This window comes from Alligator sinensis, unplaced genomic scaffold (genome assembly GCF_000455745.1).
Source record: "Alligator sinensis unplaced genomic scaffold, ASM45574v1 scaffold1584_1, whole genome shotgun sequence".
Taxonomy (NCBI): domain Eukaryota; kingdom Metazoa; phylum Chordata; order Crocodylia; family Alligatoridae; genus Alligator; species Alligator sinensis.
In genome coordinates, this window is record NW_005842479.1 from 745834 (window position 1) to 762614 (window position 16781).

Below are 16781 nucleotides of genomic sequence, written 5' to 3' on the forward strand. Positions count from 1 at the left end.
AAGTCCTCTTTTCTGTGATTCTAGCACCTCCCACTATCCTAGATCCTCGTAAGTGTTGACAAAACCTCATTTTATGTATTATGCTTTATTATATAACCTGTATATGGAGATTCATAGTAACATCATAGTCATAGTAGTATTATTACCATAGCATTATGGTAAATCAGCTTCAGCTCGGATATTTGAGATCCATTGGATTAATTTCGTGGAGTATAATGCCTACTTTTGGTTATCAGGCTTATACTGTTGGCTGTAAGGAAGCGTCTAACTATTTCAAGTGCCGCTCTGTACAAACAACGCAGAATAACAACAGCAACAATGACACGAATGGGAGTTATTTCTACAACATTTGATTGCAAAAAGCATATTGTAAGTTTAGTAGTAAGATGCTGTTTTACCCAGATATAAGAAGCAAAAAGAGCAGACAGAGCTTCTGCTGTTGCTGAGAAATTGTCCACAATTGGCAGAGGGATATAAATAATCCTCCAGCCTATCTTTATTTCAGACTTCGGTGTATTGTGAATTTAGCATAAATTCTGCTGCTAAATGCTCAGCCTCTCTCTTTTTCCTGCCCCTCATTCTTACTTCACTTAGCGTGATGGGCTCTGTGCAGTTGTGCAATGTTGTACCAATACTTTGCCTGACACTTCAGACAAAATGAATAAAAGCTGTGTTTGCTAAATGCAATGGAAGGGATATCTGGACACTGCCAAAGACCCGGAGGACAGCAAGTGGGAGTAGGTAGAGAGAGCTCTTTTAGAGTGAAAAAAGATCTATTTTAGTAACAACAATGCTGCTGCTGCTGATAATGATAATGATGATTTCACTGAAATCCTGTTTGGAATACCAACTCTACCAAAGCTCAGGGACGGTGTGTGCTGGTATATCCAGATATGGCAATGTCCCATATTGCCATATCCGGTATATCCCATATGCTACCCGTCCTGTGTTGGCTTCTCTATACGTTTAACTTCTTGCTTTCTGATTTCCCTGTGATCTCTTCAGTTGGGCTTTTCAGTGGCCTATGGCGCCCAACTCTCACTAACTGCTTAGGACTATTGGGATCTTGGTTCTTTCTTTTGATAGTCTTTTTTTAATGACAAAAATGCATTTTCCAAGTAAACAACCTAGGTTCAGCAAGCTGACCCCATCCTGCCTTTCTGCTTCCCCTTGATTATGTCCACCTGCTGATGTTTCAGACGCCGCCCATTGTAACCGTCTCCCCTTCACTTTGTGCAGTGGATGTGCCACTTAGGCACCACGCTGGGAGTACTTAGTCAGACCCTGTTCAAGTGTGAAATGGAAAGCGTGTTGAGACAGTCTCAAGGCTGTGTTGTCGGGCATGGCTGTGGGACGCCGGTGATTGTCCTGCCTGCTGGGGGGTGGCCATTTCTGCTGGCACTGAGCATAGACCACTCCGAAGAGATGCACCAGCAGCTCCTCCTGGCCTGAGGTGCAGGATCTATGCACCGTGAGTGAGTCAGCTGCGAGGCACAACAATGACAGCAGCAAATTCACATTGGAAAATTGACAGAACCATTTAACAGGCATGAGAATGACAGTGAGTCATCTCTCATCAGCCTGGGGAGCCAGAGCCCTCTAGGTCTTTCCCATAAAACCACATCTTCGTGTCAGCTTGGAACAGCATAGAGACATTTCAAAGTCACTTTGGCTTCCCCTCCAATAGCCTGCTGCACCTGCATCAGTTGGCTTGACCCAAAAAGACCCAGGTGGTGTGAGACCATCTCTCCCCTATACAGGCAGGGGAATTTGGTATGGTGTGGCACCGCTGCAACCAGAGGCTCTTGTTCCTTCATGAATCAAAACCCATGATGTTCACCCTGTTCCATTTCCTAAATGTTGGTCTGGTGCATGCTGTGGTGAATGCTTTAACCCATATCAATTGTATAATTAGTGTGAAACGAGCGGTTAAAGCAGGCTGAAATGCTAAAATGCAGGAGTTTTTTTTTAAGCTCTAAAATTTCCATTCATGAACAGAATACATACGTTTCTCTCCAGGTCTAGAGTAATTCATTTTAGAAGTGAGAGGTGGTTGCGGTTTTTTTTTTAAAACCTGCCAAGAGCTTGTTTCTTAAGTGAATTCTACAAGAGCCCTTGAACAAATTTCTGCTGCTCTGCCTCCTTTCCTAGAAGCTCTGGAGTATCATTCAGCATAGCGTTGTGGGCTGTTATTACAGAAATCTGTGCGCGCTTTCACGGTGCTCTCGGGCTGGAACAAGGGGAAAGAACATGGCTGTCAGCACGCAGGGATCCTGAGCCTTTACTCAGCAAAATGCTTACTGAAATGGACTGTGATATCTGGGGGTGCATGTACACGCCACGAGATTTGCCCTTTAAAGCACTGCAACTGCGTTTCTGTTTGCATGAGCGGGATTTCCTGCTGCTTTAAAAGTCTTTTTGGTTCATTAATGTAAAACTGCTGGGACATAGTTTAATTTGTGTTGCTGCCAATTAGTTCATCGCATCTATGGACTTGTTGCATGCAAACACAAAGGCACTCAAAGACTTGTAATTACCTTCTTTTTCCACCAGGCGGGCTATTTCTGGAGTTCAGTCCTTTGTCTACTAGGTGCCGCTTTCGTTTGCTGCTGTCATTTATTTATTTGCCACTAATGCCCGCTTGCTGGCTTTGGGCCAGATCTCCAACTGGTGTAGACTGGCTTATTCCCACTGACTGTAGTGGAGTCGCATTCCTTTTCATCAAGAAAGGGTTAATGTTTATATAGGGAGCATTTGAGGTCACCTCCAATGTAAATGCTCTGTTCATTTGGCCTATGGGAGGGTGATGTGGTGATGACACTGGCTAGTCATTTAACTTTTTGAGTCCAGGTGGTTTCAAAAGCTGTGAGAAAAAATGATTAGGTTACAGGTGAAGGGAGCTCTGAAAGTCCAGACCATTATATCGGGCATCTTAACTTCATTGGACGACACTGTTTTTTTTTTTCCCCATTCACTAAAGGCCATTTCCTGTATCCTAAAGGACTGGAAGCTAATTTATGACTTAGGATAGCATCCATATCTCTCTTCCATGACAGGCATGTATCTTTAGTTATAAGCAAGAGGGCTGCGATGTTAACTTCATGCACTGGAATGTGAAATGTAATGATTTTTTTCCTTAGAAATTTGTCGTGCCTGCTGCCTTGAATTATTTTTCATGCCATTTATGGTGCTGAACACCAAATGCAAGTATGCTACACAATGTAGTATAAAAAAAATAAAGGCTATAAAATCACTTTTATTTCTACTTTAACAGGATAGCCATATTTGATCATCTTCCCTTATGGCTCTAAAAAAGGCTGATTCCTAATAGTGTATTGAAGTTTTGTGTTTACGTGAATGCACATGTCTGCAGTGTGTAAGAGTTTTTTTCACTGCAGAATTGCTCTTCTGCAGCTGGCAGGACTTGGCGGTTTTGTCAGCAGTCTTTGCTGAGCGGTCAACTCCCATCACTAAACTCCCTCTAACAGTAATGCCTGAAGGTCAGATCTGAGAGAAGCAAGATCATGTGTCTTGCAGGTTGGTCAGTGGGTCTGGTTGTCAGAACTGCCTGAGTTGTGCCACCAGGTTTGCTAGCTAAAAAGTGTTTTTTTTAACAGAAACTGAATTGATAGGGAAGGAGACAAATAGCCTAGAGTAACGGCAGAACAGGTTAGCGATTACTTAGAGAAGCTAGATGTTTTGAGTCGGCAGGGCTAGATGGGGATGCACCTGAGGGTACTGAAGGAATTGCCTGGGGTAATTTCAGAGCCATTGGGCATTTATACATGTACCTTTTAGTTCTTGGATGTGCCAGAGATCCACCACTTCTGAGCAAACTCAATAGAAAAGACTGCGCCACGTGTAGTTGTGTAGGTGGCAAAGTGCACATCACTGCGCAGAAAGCGGCGGCAGTATGCTTTTGAACTAAAGCACTGTGCCTTAGTTCAGATGCACACCACCTCCATTTCCTTCACGCTGACCTGCATTTCACCACTTATACAACTCCAAGTGTCACAGCACAGGGCGTTTTTCAAAGCACCAGGTGCTGCGGCGCTTATCTGTGTAAAAATGCCTGTTAGCTATCCTCTTTGAGAACTCTTGGAAATTGGTTGAGGTCCTAGATGGCTGGAAAAAGGGCAATATAACACCTATCTTTAAGAAAGGAAAGGAGCATCCAGGGAACTACAGGCCAGTCAGCCTGACATCAGCATTTGGAAAGATCATGGAGCAGATCCTCAAGGAATCTCTTATGAAGCAGTTAGAGGAGAACGAGGTGATCAGGAAGAGCCGACTTGGATTCACCAAGAGCAAGTCGCTCTGACCAACCTGATTCCTTCTGTGGTAAGGTGACAGGTTCTGTTGATGTGGGAAGAGCAGTAAATGTGATGTACCTTGACTTTAGCAAGGCTTTTGACACCGTCTCCCACAACCTTCTCATTAACAAGCTAAGGAAATGCATACTAAATTAAAGAACTGTAAAGTAGATACCCAACTGTTTGGAAAATGGATCACCATACTCATGGAGCAGTCATCAACGGTTCAATGTCTAGTTAAGAGGAGATGACAACTGAGGTTCCCAAGGGGTCAATCCTGGGTCCGGTATTGTTTATTATCTAAATTAATGATTTGGATAATGGGATTGAATGCGTATTAGCAAATTTATGGATGGCACTAGGTTGGTTGGAGTTGCAGACACTCTGGAGAGCAGAGCTAGGATCCAAAATGACCTGGATGGACTGGAGAAATGATCTGCAGTCAACCAGAATCAATTCAACAAGAAAAAGTACAAAGTCTTACACATGGGTGAGAATAGTTGCATGCACAGATCCAGACTAGGAAATGACTGGCTAGGCAGCAGTGCTGCAGAGAAGGACCTGTGGGTTACAGTAGAGCATAAGCTGAAAATGAGCCAACAATGTGCTCTTGTTGCCAAAAAAAGCCAACAGCATCCTGGGTTGTATCAACAGGAGTGTCACTTGGAAATCAGAAAAAGTGATTCTTCCTCTCTGGCACTAGTGAGACTTCAACTGGAGTACTGTGTCCAGTTTTGGGCCCCATGCTTCAAGAAGGATGTGGACAGATTGGAAAGGGCCCGTTGCAGAGCAACATAAATTAGGGTCCTGGGAAATACGACTTATGAGGAAAGGCTGAAAGAACTAATGTTATTTAGTCTGGAGAAGAGAAGACTATTGGATAATAGTCTTCAAATATCTGAAGAGCAATTACAGAGAGCATGAAGGTAGGCTTCTCTCTGTGGCCATTAGGGGACAAGATTAGAAACAAAGCTGCAACAGGGAAAAATTAGGATGAAGATTAGGAGGAACTATCTGACTATGAGGTTGGGCAAGCATTGGAACCGGGTACTTAGAGAAGTTGTGGACTCTCCATCCCTGGACATTTTCAAGAGCGGGGTGGACAGACACTCGACTGGGATGGCTTTAGTCAGGGATGATCCTGTTTTAAGCAGCAGGCTGAACCAAATGACCATGTGAGGACCCTTCCAGCCCTATTTTCTAATGATCCTGTGACTCAGAAATGAAAGGAAAAAAACAAAGACTGACATGCCACAAATCAGATGCATTTGCGTCGCCCGTATGGGAGATTGAGCTTCTCTCTTCCACAAAGGCAGAGAGAGAAAGCTGTCCTGCATTCTGTTCCCTACCCTTGTCCTGGTTCAAAATCAGCTGTAATCTGTCCTTGAACATTTGAGAGGCCAAGCCTCTGAGTTGTCATCGAAGATGTGTGGAAAGGCTCGTGGGGTTGTACCGGTGTTTTACATCTCTGACCTTCTCTTGTCACTCAGTCGCAAACAACTGCAAGGTTGCGTTGGCATCAGCCAGAGGTTTTTTAGCCTTTCCTGTGCTGCGCTTTGCCAAATCCTTTCTGGCTGCTGGCAGGCCATTCACATTGTGCGCAGCTCTGCCAAACGTACTTTTTCCTTCTATGCAGTGACATGCCATTTAAATTCCTCTCGGGCCAATTTTTCCAAAAATAACACCTACATTTTTCCTTTCTGTGTGGCACATACAGTGCATGCACAGAAGGCATGTATAGATGTCAACAGTATTTGCATATGTGCTCATTGGCTAATTAGCTGCCCAGCTATCCAAATGGGACACACTCTATTTTTGCACGTCCAAATTTGCATATCCCCCACCAGTGATTTAACACTGGCATGCACAAAAAAAGTAAAGAGCTACGCCTCCAGGTGGGCCTTAACCAGGCCTCCCATCTTCTAGCATTTTAGCTGTTCCAAGTAATAATGGATGCAGTTGAGCCCTGAAGCTAAACCTCTGTCATAGGATCCAGATTAGGGCCTTGTTGGGAATATGGTCCGTAATTAAAATCCGTGGCCTTTCCCAGAGCATTATCCCCAAGATTATTTTGCATATCCATTCCTACCAGCAGTGCTTCTATTTGTGCCGAGCCATGTACACTTCCTGTACAAAGCAATGGAGGAGTGGGGCCATCTTTCGATGCCGGCGTTATGTAGACTACAGTGGTGATAATCTCAAAGTATGTGCATTCAACGTTACATCAGGCCTTTTGTTCAAGGAGAAAGTTATAATGGAAAGGTTAGTCCCCCCCTGGCCTGCTGTGGCTTCCATCTGGCACGTTTACAACATTCTGGGGACGAATGGAAACAATGGAAACGGAGAAGTTGAATCAAGAACAAATGAGGGGCAGGTGCTAGTTATTCAACATGCATCAAAAAAGGCCTTTTTTACCGCTCTGGGGTAAACTGTTGGACATCAAGAAGTTTTGATCTGCAGAAGGTTCAGGGTCAGCAGAAGAAGGTCTCTCCAGGAAGAAGACTGAGTATTGAAGTTGAAATGCTGGAGGGAAACATGACTAATGACAGTAACGTCACTCTTTGTTCAAGGACTTCTTTCCAATTTCTCAGGGAAGTATTTCTCTCTTGACTTGTCCCTTACTTGGAATGCAACAGAAGAGCTCGCCTCCCTCGTACCGAGCGACCCGTCGTCATACATACCTTCACATAATTAAACAGTTCACTGCATCCGCTTTCCTTCAGGCCACTTAGATATCAGGTTCGCCAAATCACTCCTGTTCCCTGCAGCGCAAAATGAATCATCCCTTTTTTCTCTCGCTCTAATGTGCAACTTTGGGGTTGTTCCTTTACACGATTTATCCGTGAGAAATTAAAGTTGCATGCTCTATTAAGGCCATTGTAGTTACAGTGAAGTTATATTGCTGGTGCAAAGAGGTTATGCTGTCAGTAAATACCACTGATTTACATAAGTGGATGTTTGGCATTATGGCTGAACATTTACTGTCGAAATACTACATACTCTGAAAGCATGAGCATTAAGGCAAACATTAAGTACAAAATCAGTCAAGTAGTTACATCTTCTGTTTTAGTTTAGTGCTGATTGCATTGATTAATGCTGAAAAACAAGTACTTGCACTATAATACAGCGGGGAGAGGTAGTTAGCTGTGGTCGTCTGGCAGAAGGTAAGACTCAAGACTCATTTCCTTTCCTATACGTGGCAGAAGGAAGGAGGGGAGCTGCTGGCACAAGTGGGTTGGGCAGCTTGGGTTTTGGGGAGTTTTTTGGTAGGATGGTGTCGTTAGGCAGGGACTGGTGGGCAGCTTAGCTATTGCTGTCATCTGAGCCTGTTTCCCACAACCTCAGGTTACCCGCACATCCCCTTCTCTCTCTATTACCACGCCAGGATGCTCACAGCTCTTGCATGCATTGACTCCAACACGGAGGCTGGAGCACACTGTTTGGCATCAGGAAGGGAAATAGGAAATCGTAGCATTACAGTTTTGCCCAAATAGTGCTCTTGCCTATGGTCACAGCTATATCTAGTGTATGGATATCTGTGCCCCACAGCAGCAGGCAGATTGCAAAGTTGCTCCAAAGCACTTTGGTGACAGGCAGATGTGCAGCGTATTGAGGAAATCAGGTCGAGTCCAGAAATGTTAGCAGGCATTAAGCTCCAAGGCTAGGGAGAGACATAAGCTGGTTTAAGCAATCAGAAACTGGTTTAAACCTGTAACAGAACAGACATTCAGTGCACATAAACCGGTTTCAAAGTGGCCAAAACCGGTTTGAGATAAACTGGTTGAATATAGCATCAGACTTAACTGATTTGGCTCAATCCGGTTTATGCAATGTCTATCCCATACCCAAGTGACTTATGCTTGCTTGCATTTGTGGACAAACTTTCAGCTTTGGATGCGAAAGAGCGTACACAAAATGCGGAAAAAGTCTGCTCCAGCCCCGTGAGAAAAGTGAATTCAAATACGCAGGCAGAGAATAATGCTATGATGAATATCTTTGACCAGAGGAATCAGGGCAGACTTCTGCCTGCAACACGTACTAGCCCAGATAGAGTTTATAGAGGCTAAGTTGCTATATTTTCCAGATCGCAGCCCTCCTGCATGGACGGAGAGAAGAGATTTAACCAAGCTTTAAAAGAATATTGAAGACAAAGGAGCTGAAGTCTCCATTCTCAATTTAAAAGAAAAAATAATAGTTCCTACCTTAGAAAATAGTGTATTTTTCTGGGATCGGGGGCCAGCATTCAGATGATTTGATGCAATACAAAACAGCATTCAAGAAAAGAGTTCTCATTATTACTGATGACCAAAGCACCCTTGAGGGTGCTGTGGGTGTAATAGGGTAAATAGACAAGCGCAGGCACAGACTCCTTCGCTGGCTGGTCCCCCACCCCTCTGCAAGCTCTGTAGTAGGTTCGTTTTTGAAAAGGGGTGCCGCACAATCACAAACATTATGGAAGGATGTCTCGAGTCTAACGAGGGGTACTTGAAGTCTAAAAAAGCTGAGAACCACTGCTGCATTTGCACAGTGTTATATAACCAAAAAAGGCAGGTGCCAAAGGAGACATTTTTGTTACTGGCTTGGAAGATATGGCCCCGTTTCCCACCGGTTGGACCGGATCGGGTGCATCATCATATGTCGCGGGCAGCCTGTCATTCATCACAAAGCCACACTCTCCATATGCGCACGTTTTCCCCATCACGTTTGACTTCACTGGTATCACAGGCCTACAGCAATGCTGCTCATGAAAAAGGGCTTCAGAATACGGCCCGAGTGATTTTGTGACATCTGTCATCTTTGGAAACCAAACAAAACGGGGAGGGAAACGGCCTAGACGTGTGAATGCGCCAACATAAGCTAGAAAGCACGATTTCCAGTCCATAATGTTGATGTGGCAGACGTACCACATGAGACCGTACCAGAAAGGGAGATGCTGGCAAAGCCGTGCTGTGGGAATTGCACAGATGCATCTCATCACCAAGAGGATTTGAATGTGTTTTTGTGATGCAGAGTCCCCGAGCGGGTTCAATATGTTGTGGATTCGATTAACCATCTGGTCACCAGCGACTGGATAAAACAGGGTGTAAAACAAAGCAGCTAATGAAAAGAAGCCACGAGACTAGTTACTCTGCATGTGCCTAATGGAGCCTCGAGCTATTAAATGCAGTAATGGGGCAAATTGTAAGGGGAATACGCAAAGGTGTTCTGCCTGCTGTGTCCGCTACAGGCGTTCGCCCGATGTGCGTGGCTTTTTGGGATTCCTGCATGGAGCCGTTTCAATTTGGAGGGAGGAAAGGGGCAAGACCGTCCACAGCTCATTGCGAGCTGGGGATTTATTCTCCCAGACTGAAAATGCAATACTGCAAACGCTTCTCAGATCACGCCACATCACCTAATATTGCTTTCCAGATTTGCAGGGGCGGTATCTGCTTCACGCTTAAGGCCTCTGAAGCTGTTGGCTTGACGTAAAGACGGGATGGGATATGTCCCGGTTCTTTTCATTTTACTAAGCAGAGAGATGTTTTAGTCAGAAGGTCCAAAAATAGCGTCTAATTGAGTCTGGGAGTGAGGACGTATTTATACTGTTTATTTCGAGAGCCTGCGTTCCGTCAGTGAAAAGCTTCAAATAGGAAAAACTTATGAAGTCCCTCTTTTTTTGATGTTACTTTAGATTGCATTTATTCATTGCTTTAAGGAGTCCACGGCTTATTCCGCCTTTTCTCTTGTTCTGCCTTTTTGTGCACACGCAGGACGATGTTCTGTTCCTCTCTCACGTGCCTACATTTGCATTAAATATAAATTGTGGGAAAGTGAGAGAAAACGAAAGAAAAGATGGTCAGCATTTTGCTAGCTGATCGAATACCAAGCTGCTTTGGAACAGGCCAGGCATTTTTTTAATGAAATGTATTTTTTTTTTCCCCCATCAGAAGAACGCTGGTTGAGTCTAGCTAAGCCTTGTTGCTAGAGCTCAGCACGGTTTATAAAGCCCTGATTGAAAACCAGCAGAAATTGGGTCCAAGATGGGATTTCTGTTATAAAACGGGAATTCAGATTAGGGCCCTGTTATTAGCTCATTGCTCTGGGATGTGGGAAATTCAGGCAAAGATCCTTGCTCCAGTACATAATTATTTACGGCGCTAAGTCAGTACTATCCTTGAGGCATGAAAAATAATTCCTGTTTTGGGCCTTGCTATATTTAATATTGCCCAGACAAAAGGAAGAGGAGGAAACCTGTGCATCCATCACAGGAGGGAAGTCCAATGCAATTAAACGGTAGAGGATTGAATGGAAAATGGTGTCATGTGCACATGGCCAGGCCTGGAGAGCGCTGCAGCAGTAGTGGACTGGGGGGCGGTTTGTGCCAAGATGTTAAAATTTAACGCGGCCAAAAATACAGTCACTTGAATTTCCCTCCACGTGTGTTAGGGATAGGGGGAAACTTTTCCAATTGCCTCGCTGCTCGCATCTTTTTTTGGTTTGGCTTTGTTTTTTAAAGCTCAGGTGCAGAGCGCAGAGTGATATTTAACTAGTTGAACCTTTTGCCTTGGGGAAATATGCTACGAACAGCAGCTCTTTTATGCTAACTGCTGAGCCAGTGCCTTTTCTGCCGGGCTTTTTCTTTATCAATGATCACAGCATTGTTTCCCTGCAGTTCTATTAAGTTGTACAAAGTAGCCTGTACTTTAAAATGGGAACCCTTCGTCTTCGGTTACCAGTTCCCACTCAAAGATTTCAAAGCATTTTACAAGCATTTTACTTTAGCTCCCCCCCAGCTAAGAGGTAATCAGGGTAAGAAGTATTACTCCCATTTTCCAGGCCGGGAAACTGCGGTAGGGGACAGATCAAATGGCTTGCCCTTGGAGACCAAATCAGTCAAGGGAAATAGTTGTTATTAGTTAATAGCACAAAGATATAGTACTGCTATATGCTGCCAGCTAGGGCCAGTCTGTCTGCAGCGTAGCGTCGACATGCTCACGCTAGCGTTAGCTAGCTGCGGTGCCAGTAGGAGTTGAACGGCAGCAGCACAGACTTCAGGACAACCTGTTCACCAGACTGTTTTATCCTGCTTCCTGGGTGTGTCATGCAACTCATATATTACATTTTGAACGTTGCAGCTGTAGATCTGCATCCAGCCTTTGTCACGTACTGGAAATGTTGGCAGGATTGCCAGTTCTCACCTCCTTAGCTCAGGATATCGTTTCCCCTTCCAGGAAGCAGGAGCTGCGGACACGATATACTGTAACAGGACGAGGGATAATATGATGTTTGTTCAGCCACGCTTTGTGCATGCGTGCCGGCAGGTGGGATTGCCCATGTTTCCGGAAACAGTACAAACACATAGTGTATACTTCAATACATACCTTTCTCTGGAAGGCTTTAATATTAGGCCTGGCAGTGAACCATGGCTCTAAAAGTTAATGGCACTGCCAGTATTGCTGTGCTCCTTTTATACGGGTTGATCCAGTATATATTGGATTCAGTCCCTCTTGAGTCTTAATGTGATCAACCTAGGGCATCAGTTGCATCCTGCATTTCCTTGGGCGAAGGTTTTTAAATGTGCAATTGTTCATTGAATACAGCGAGGCAGTTGCTCCGGTCCTCAGAGCGGCAGGTTGGAACTAAATAGATATTTGTGCAAGACAGCGGTGCCTAGAAAGCAGGTAATATCTGCTTAACGACTCTGTGTGTGTCAGCAGCTTGCTGAAGAAGCATCTATATGTCACTAGGCTTTGCCCAGCGTGGATATTTAGTAATGCAGTTAGATGGAAGTCGCCTTTATTACTTTTATTGCATAAAGAGCAAAAGATGCAAGTAGCTGGTCTTTGTGCCAGCTGCAGATCAGTCAACAATTGTACCAGGCAGAGCATCAGCTTGGAATTTGTTCTCAATTATCATCCTCTTTTTTGTTGTTGAGAGCATGTTTGCTTTTAAAGCTTCATTGAGCTGAGCTGACATACTTGATTTCCCTACTCTTTGCCCTGGGAATGGTCCCGGTGGGCCTTCTTATCTTCTTCATGGATTCATTCTTGGGTCTTGGTGATACAGGTTTTTCCTCGTCGCTCCCAAATTGCTCATATTCTCCACAATGCACTTTGAACAGTCCTTGCGGTGTGCCTCGATGCTGGCTGTTTTCAGTTCTTCGTCAAACGGACTTTATCAGGTTCTGTAAGCTCTTTGCATTCGCCTCCGCTGGTAAACATTTCACACTAATTGGTGCATGAGGGCTTTAATTGCGGTCCTTTCCTTGTTTCTCTAGCTTTCATTTCACTGGCTCCATTAAGTTGTCTAAGTGTCATTATGTCAAGAAATAGGAGACAGTCATGTTTTTGTACTTCTGTCATAAATTCCTTGTCTGACTTTAGGCTCTTCATCATGTTGGGAAAAAGGTTGAACTGCTCCTTTCAACATGATGATGTCAATCTTGTCACCTAGACATCACCCCCCCCATTAAGGTTTCATTAGGGCTGTAGTGTCCGAGGCTTGTTCCAGATGTTAATGATGCAGTGGTCTGCCAGAGTAGCTCAAAGACAAGGTCCATTTACACCCCTCGGCCAAAATCTTTGCCGTAACTTTTCATAGCTCCATCAGTTTTGGTGGATGAAGAAGCCAGGGCAGGGAACCACCTTGTATGCTCAGACCCTTAAACCAGTGACAAGCTCAAGCTCAAGTTGGTGCCTGTCAAAAGCTTGTTGTCTGACTCCGTGAGTCTAGTCCTAGTCTGAATAACCACCACGCCAGGAGTGTTGCATTTCGACCATCCGTGTTCTCCTGACCTTTAATATCTTGTGCTCTCCCACCATTGCAAGCTCCAGCAAGTCTTTCCTAGGCTCCTTCCCCCCTGCTAATAATGTTCTGGGACCACATATATTCTTCTAGCGAATCTCAGAGAGACATGCTGTCGGGTCCCTGCACTGCTGACATCAATGGCATCGCACACAGGTTGATCGTGACCCGACAGCGGATTTGTTTCATTAGTAGGAGTTTTGCACTGGCAACTTCTGCCGGGCATTTTCTGGGGAGAAATGATCCACTTGGGGTGTCAGCCCTTCGCTCATCTTGGGTCTCCAGCTTCTAGGCAGTAATTACTCCCAGCCACTGTTCAGCAGCTCCTGTGTTGTCAGCCCAGGCCTTTTCAAAAGTTTGCCTTTTCCTTTAAATAAAACCACACTGAAGCAAGCGTGGTTAGGAGAGCAATTATCTGGCAATCCAGACTCTGGACTGCCATGACCCCGTTGTTCTTTTCAAAGAAGTTATATTTTCCTATTAGTCTGTGTGCGTATCCCTCTTTAATGGTGCTTCCTTTGAATTATTAGTGTGTTTTTCTGATACTGTACCATACGTACTGAAGCCATGGCCATCAAGGTGCAAGGCCTTGCTGGGGGATTAATGGGTGTTAGAAGGAAGGAGATTACGCACAGAGCAGCCAAAGGCCACTAACTCTAGCCCCTTATAATCCCCAAGAAGTAGCTTTTATTGAAGTTGCTGTTGATTTTGTAAGGTATGCATGAAAGCAAAAAATAATAATAATAATAAAAAGGCAAGGACTTGTTTGTTATATACCTGACTTGTATATGTAGGCGACATTCCTTTAAAAACGAATGTATGGTAATCAGTCATATCGCTTGGGTCATCTGTCAACAGAGTTAGTACACACTAAGTAGCGTATAACTCATATTGCTGGTCTGTATGCAACTTTTCATGGATGCCGTTAATTTTGGGGTTTTCAGGACATTTTGCTTTAGTCCCAATTAATCGAGTTCTTCCTAGTTATAAATATCCCATTATGATGAGAGGCTCTCCTTAAAAATTGTATGTTTTTTGCTCATAAAAGAGATTATTTAATTCCTAGGCAATTATTGAGGATGGTTTCTTTAGTGTTGGTATTAGGGTTGGCAAGCCAGTCCACTTATGGTCAAATATTGTCAATTGACTTCATGTTTTTTGACCGGTCAAAGATTATAGCAATTTTACTAAACAACAACAAAAACCCTATGTTTTTTTTTTAGATCTCTTTTCAGAAATATACTTTTTATTGTGTTTTGATGCATTTAATGGAAAACACCTGCTTTTTCTATGTATTATTTGGACCTATTGGCAATTTTTAAACAATTTTTGACTGATATTTGACTGGTCAATTGACTGAACTTTATTTGACGAGTCAAAAACCCCACCCTAGTCAACATATCATTCTACTATGTCAATTTTTCTATTTCTTAAGCAACGTAACATATACAGAGGTAACAGCATCTTGCTGCTTAATGTAACGCTACATCTGAGGGAGCCATTACGAATGCATGCCGCGTAGTGGCAATATTGATTTTTAAAAGAACATCTTTAAAAACTCTTGAAGTCATCAAATAGGTAGCATGCATTTCCTCAGCTCTTCTACCGTTCTACTCATTTGCAGACAACGGTCAATTCGAATGTTGCCTTACCCAATTGTTAGAAGCAGTTTAGAATAATTTATGGTATGAGAGATGTTGCTTTCTGCATTGGGGAATGGATGTGTTGAAGCAGCATTACCCACCGATAAGGAAATGCGATTTGCTGATGTTATACTGAGAAGTGGAGAACATACAGTTTGCAGATCAGGCACTTGCTGCATGCTCCGTATCAGTTTTGCACAATGGCTGTGCAGAATACAGCCCCGTATTGCAGCAGATCACAAAAAGAGCATAGGTCTCCTTCTATCAGTTCCCGGAGCACCTCAGAATGACGGTATTCTCCATTCAAATGAAAACTGCATGAAACCATAGAAACCACAAATGTTTATGGGAAACATTGTTTGTCCAAGTAATCGCTCCCCGCCCCCTTCTCGGCCACCACAAAAGTACATTAGCGCGTTTAATTTTTTAATTTTTTTTTTCCTTCCTGCCAATGTTTCTCCCCCCTTTCTCTTCCCCACCTGAGACTTTATATAGTTTATTTACTTCTCCAGTTTTCTTTTCATTAAGCTCTAACTTCAGTTCATTTTGTTATGTGGTGACCACAGTTATGGATGACGCTCCCCCTGGCACACAGGAGTACATTATGTTACGACAAGATTCCATCCAATCTGCGGAATTAAAGAAAAAAGAGTCCCCTTTTCGTGCTAAGTGTCACGAAATCTTCTGCTGCCCATTGAAGCAAGTGCACCTCAAAGAGAACACAGAGCCGGAAGGTTTGTGCACTACGGATCCATGTTTCGTTTGTCATTACTTTTTTTTTTTTTTTTATTTTTTTTTTTTTTTTCATTTTTTTTTTTTTTTTTTTTTTTTAATGGAATGTCAAAAGGAAATATATTTTGAAATTGTTTTTTTTTTTTTTTAATTTACTTTTTTATTTCAATTTTTTATTTATTTATTTTTTTAATGTACGTGTCCCAAGAGTGTGCTGTGTGTTCTTCAGCCTGTGTCAATATAATGCACCCGACGCAGGAAGCGTTATGCGCTTCATGTTCCCCTCTGCTTGCCTGTTAATGTCTGATACGGTCCTGTCGTGGAACACTGTATACCGTAAGTCATATACAGTATTACTCTAGACCAGAAGTCAAATGACGCTGCTTTTTCTCCAATAAAGTTTGTTTTTTTCAGCTGTCATCATTACACACTGCCCTTTTCTGGCTGCCAAAAGTTGCTTGCTACTCCGAACAGCATCAATCCCTAGTCAGTTTTTTCTCCCCCTGACATTTCTGAAGCTGCACTTTGCTGGAAATAATGGCACTTAGAACAGGAATCGGCTTGTCCCCAACGCCTTTCACCCCATAAGGCTTTTGCATACTGCTGTAGGAATGCTCGTAGCAGCTGTACTGCAGTGAAGCGAGATAAAAAGTTGAATGTAATGCACGCCCAGTTGCATTTTGGAAAAAGTCAGATGCATGCATAGCGGAAACGATGAGTAGAATGCTTTCCTTTTCAGGTCCGAGTCAAGGTATGGCCTGCTCTGCTTGCTGTTTACTGAAATGAATTAACGAGCCGTTTGCTTCTTTAACGTATCGGTCTAGTCTGCAAGATGAAGCCATTTTTTGATATTGAATTCTCAGTTTTAACTTTCTCTTGTTATTCTGTATGTGTTTTGCATTTCTGCCTCAAACCCCACATGGTAAGCCTTCTACTTTTTGCGTAACTTCAGTATGTAACTATCTGCCAACCTGGATTATGTTGCCGTTAGTAGACTTCGTATTTTTATGATGAATCACTTGGAACCAGATGTTACCGTCACCCGTATTTGCTGGTGATATAAAAGCAAGATGATATGAAACCTTCAGCTACAAGATATCTTGTATTATTCTGCCTTTAATCATGGACATTGCTGGTGCAATTGTTGAATTGCTGGTATTCAAACTCGACTATTTTGCAGGACTGCTTGCTGCTGTCGTATCGAATATCTCGTGCATAATGTTTACACCAATGTTAGACTTCTCTCTTTGATTGAGTAGTGTTTTTACCCTCAAAAAGGCAATACCTAATATCTTTGAGTTGGCCAGTC

The 16781-nt window shown here is 43.3% G+C and overlaps 1 protein-coding gene across 5 annotated transcripts in view; it reads left to right on the forward strand.

Moving 5' to 3' along the window:
* Window positions 1-16781, forward strand: part of FGF13 (fibroblast growth factor 13) — a 424661-nt gene that overhangs the window by 252328 nt on the left and 155552 nt on the right. For 4 of the 5 annotated variants that reach the window (XM_006031056.3, XM_006031054.3, XM_025212732.1 and 1 more), the window contains one exon: window positions 15307-15474. The exons of the other annotated variant lie outside the window; for it this stretch is intronic. In XM_006031056.3, coding sequence (XP_006031118.1) covers window positions 15309-15474 — 166 coding nt within the window. In that variant the 5' untranslated portion in view covers window positions 15307-15308. The remainder of the gene's footprint in view (window positions 1-15306; window positions 15475-16781) is intronic. 5 annotated transcript variants of the gene reach the window in all.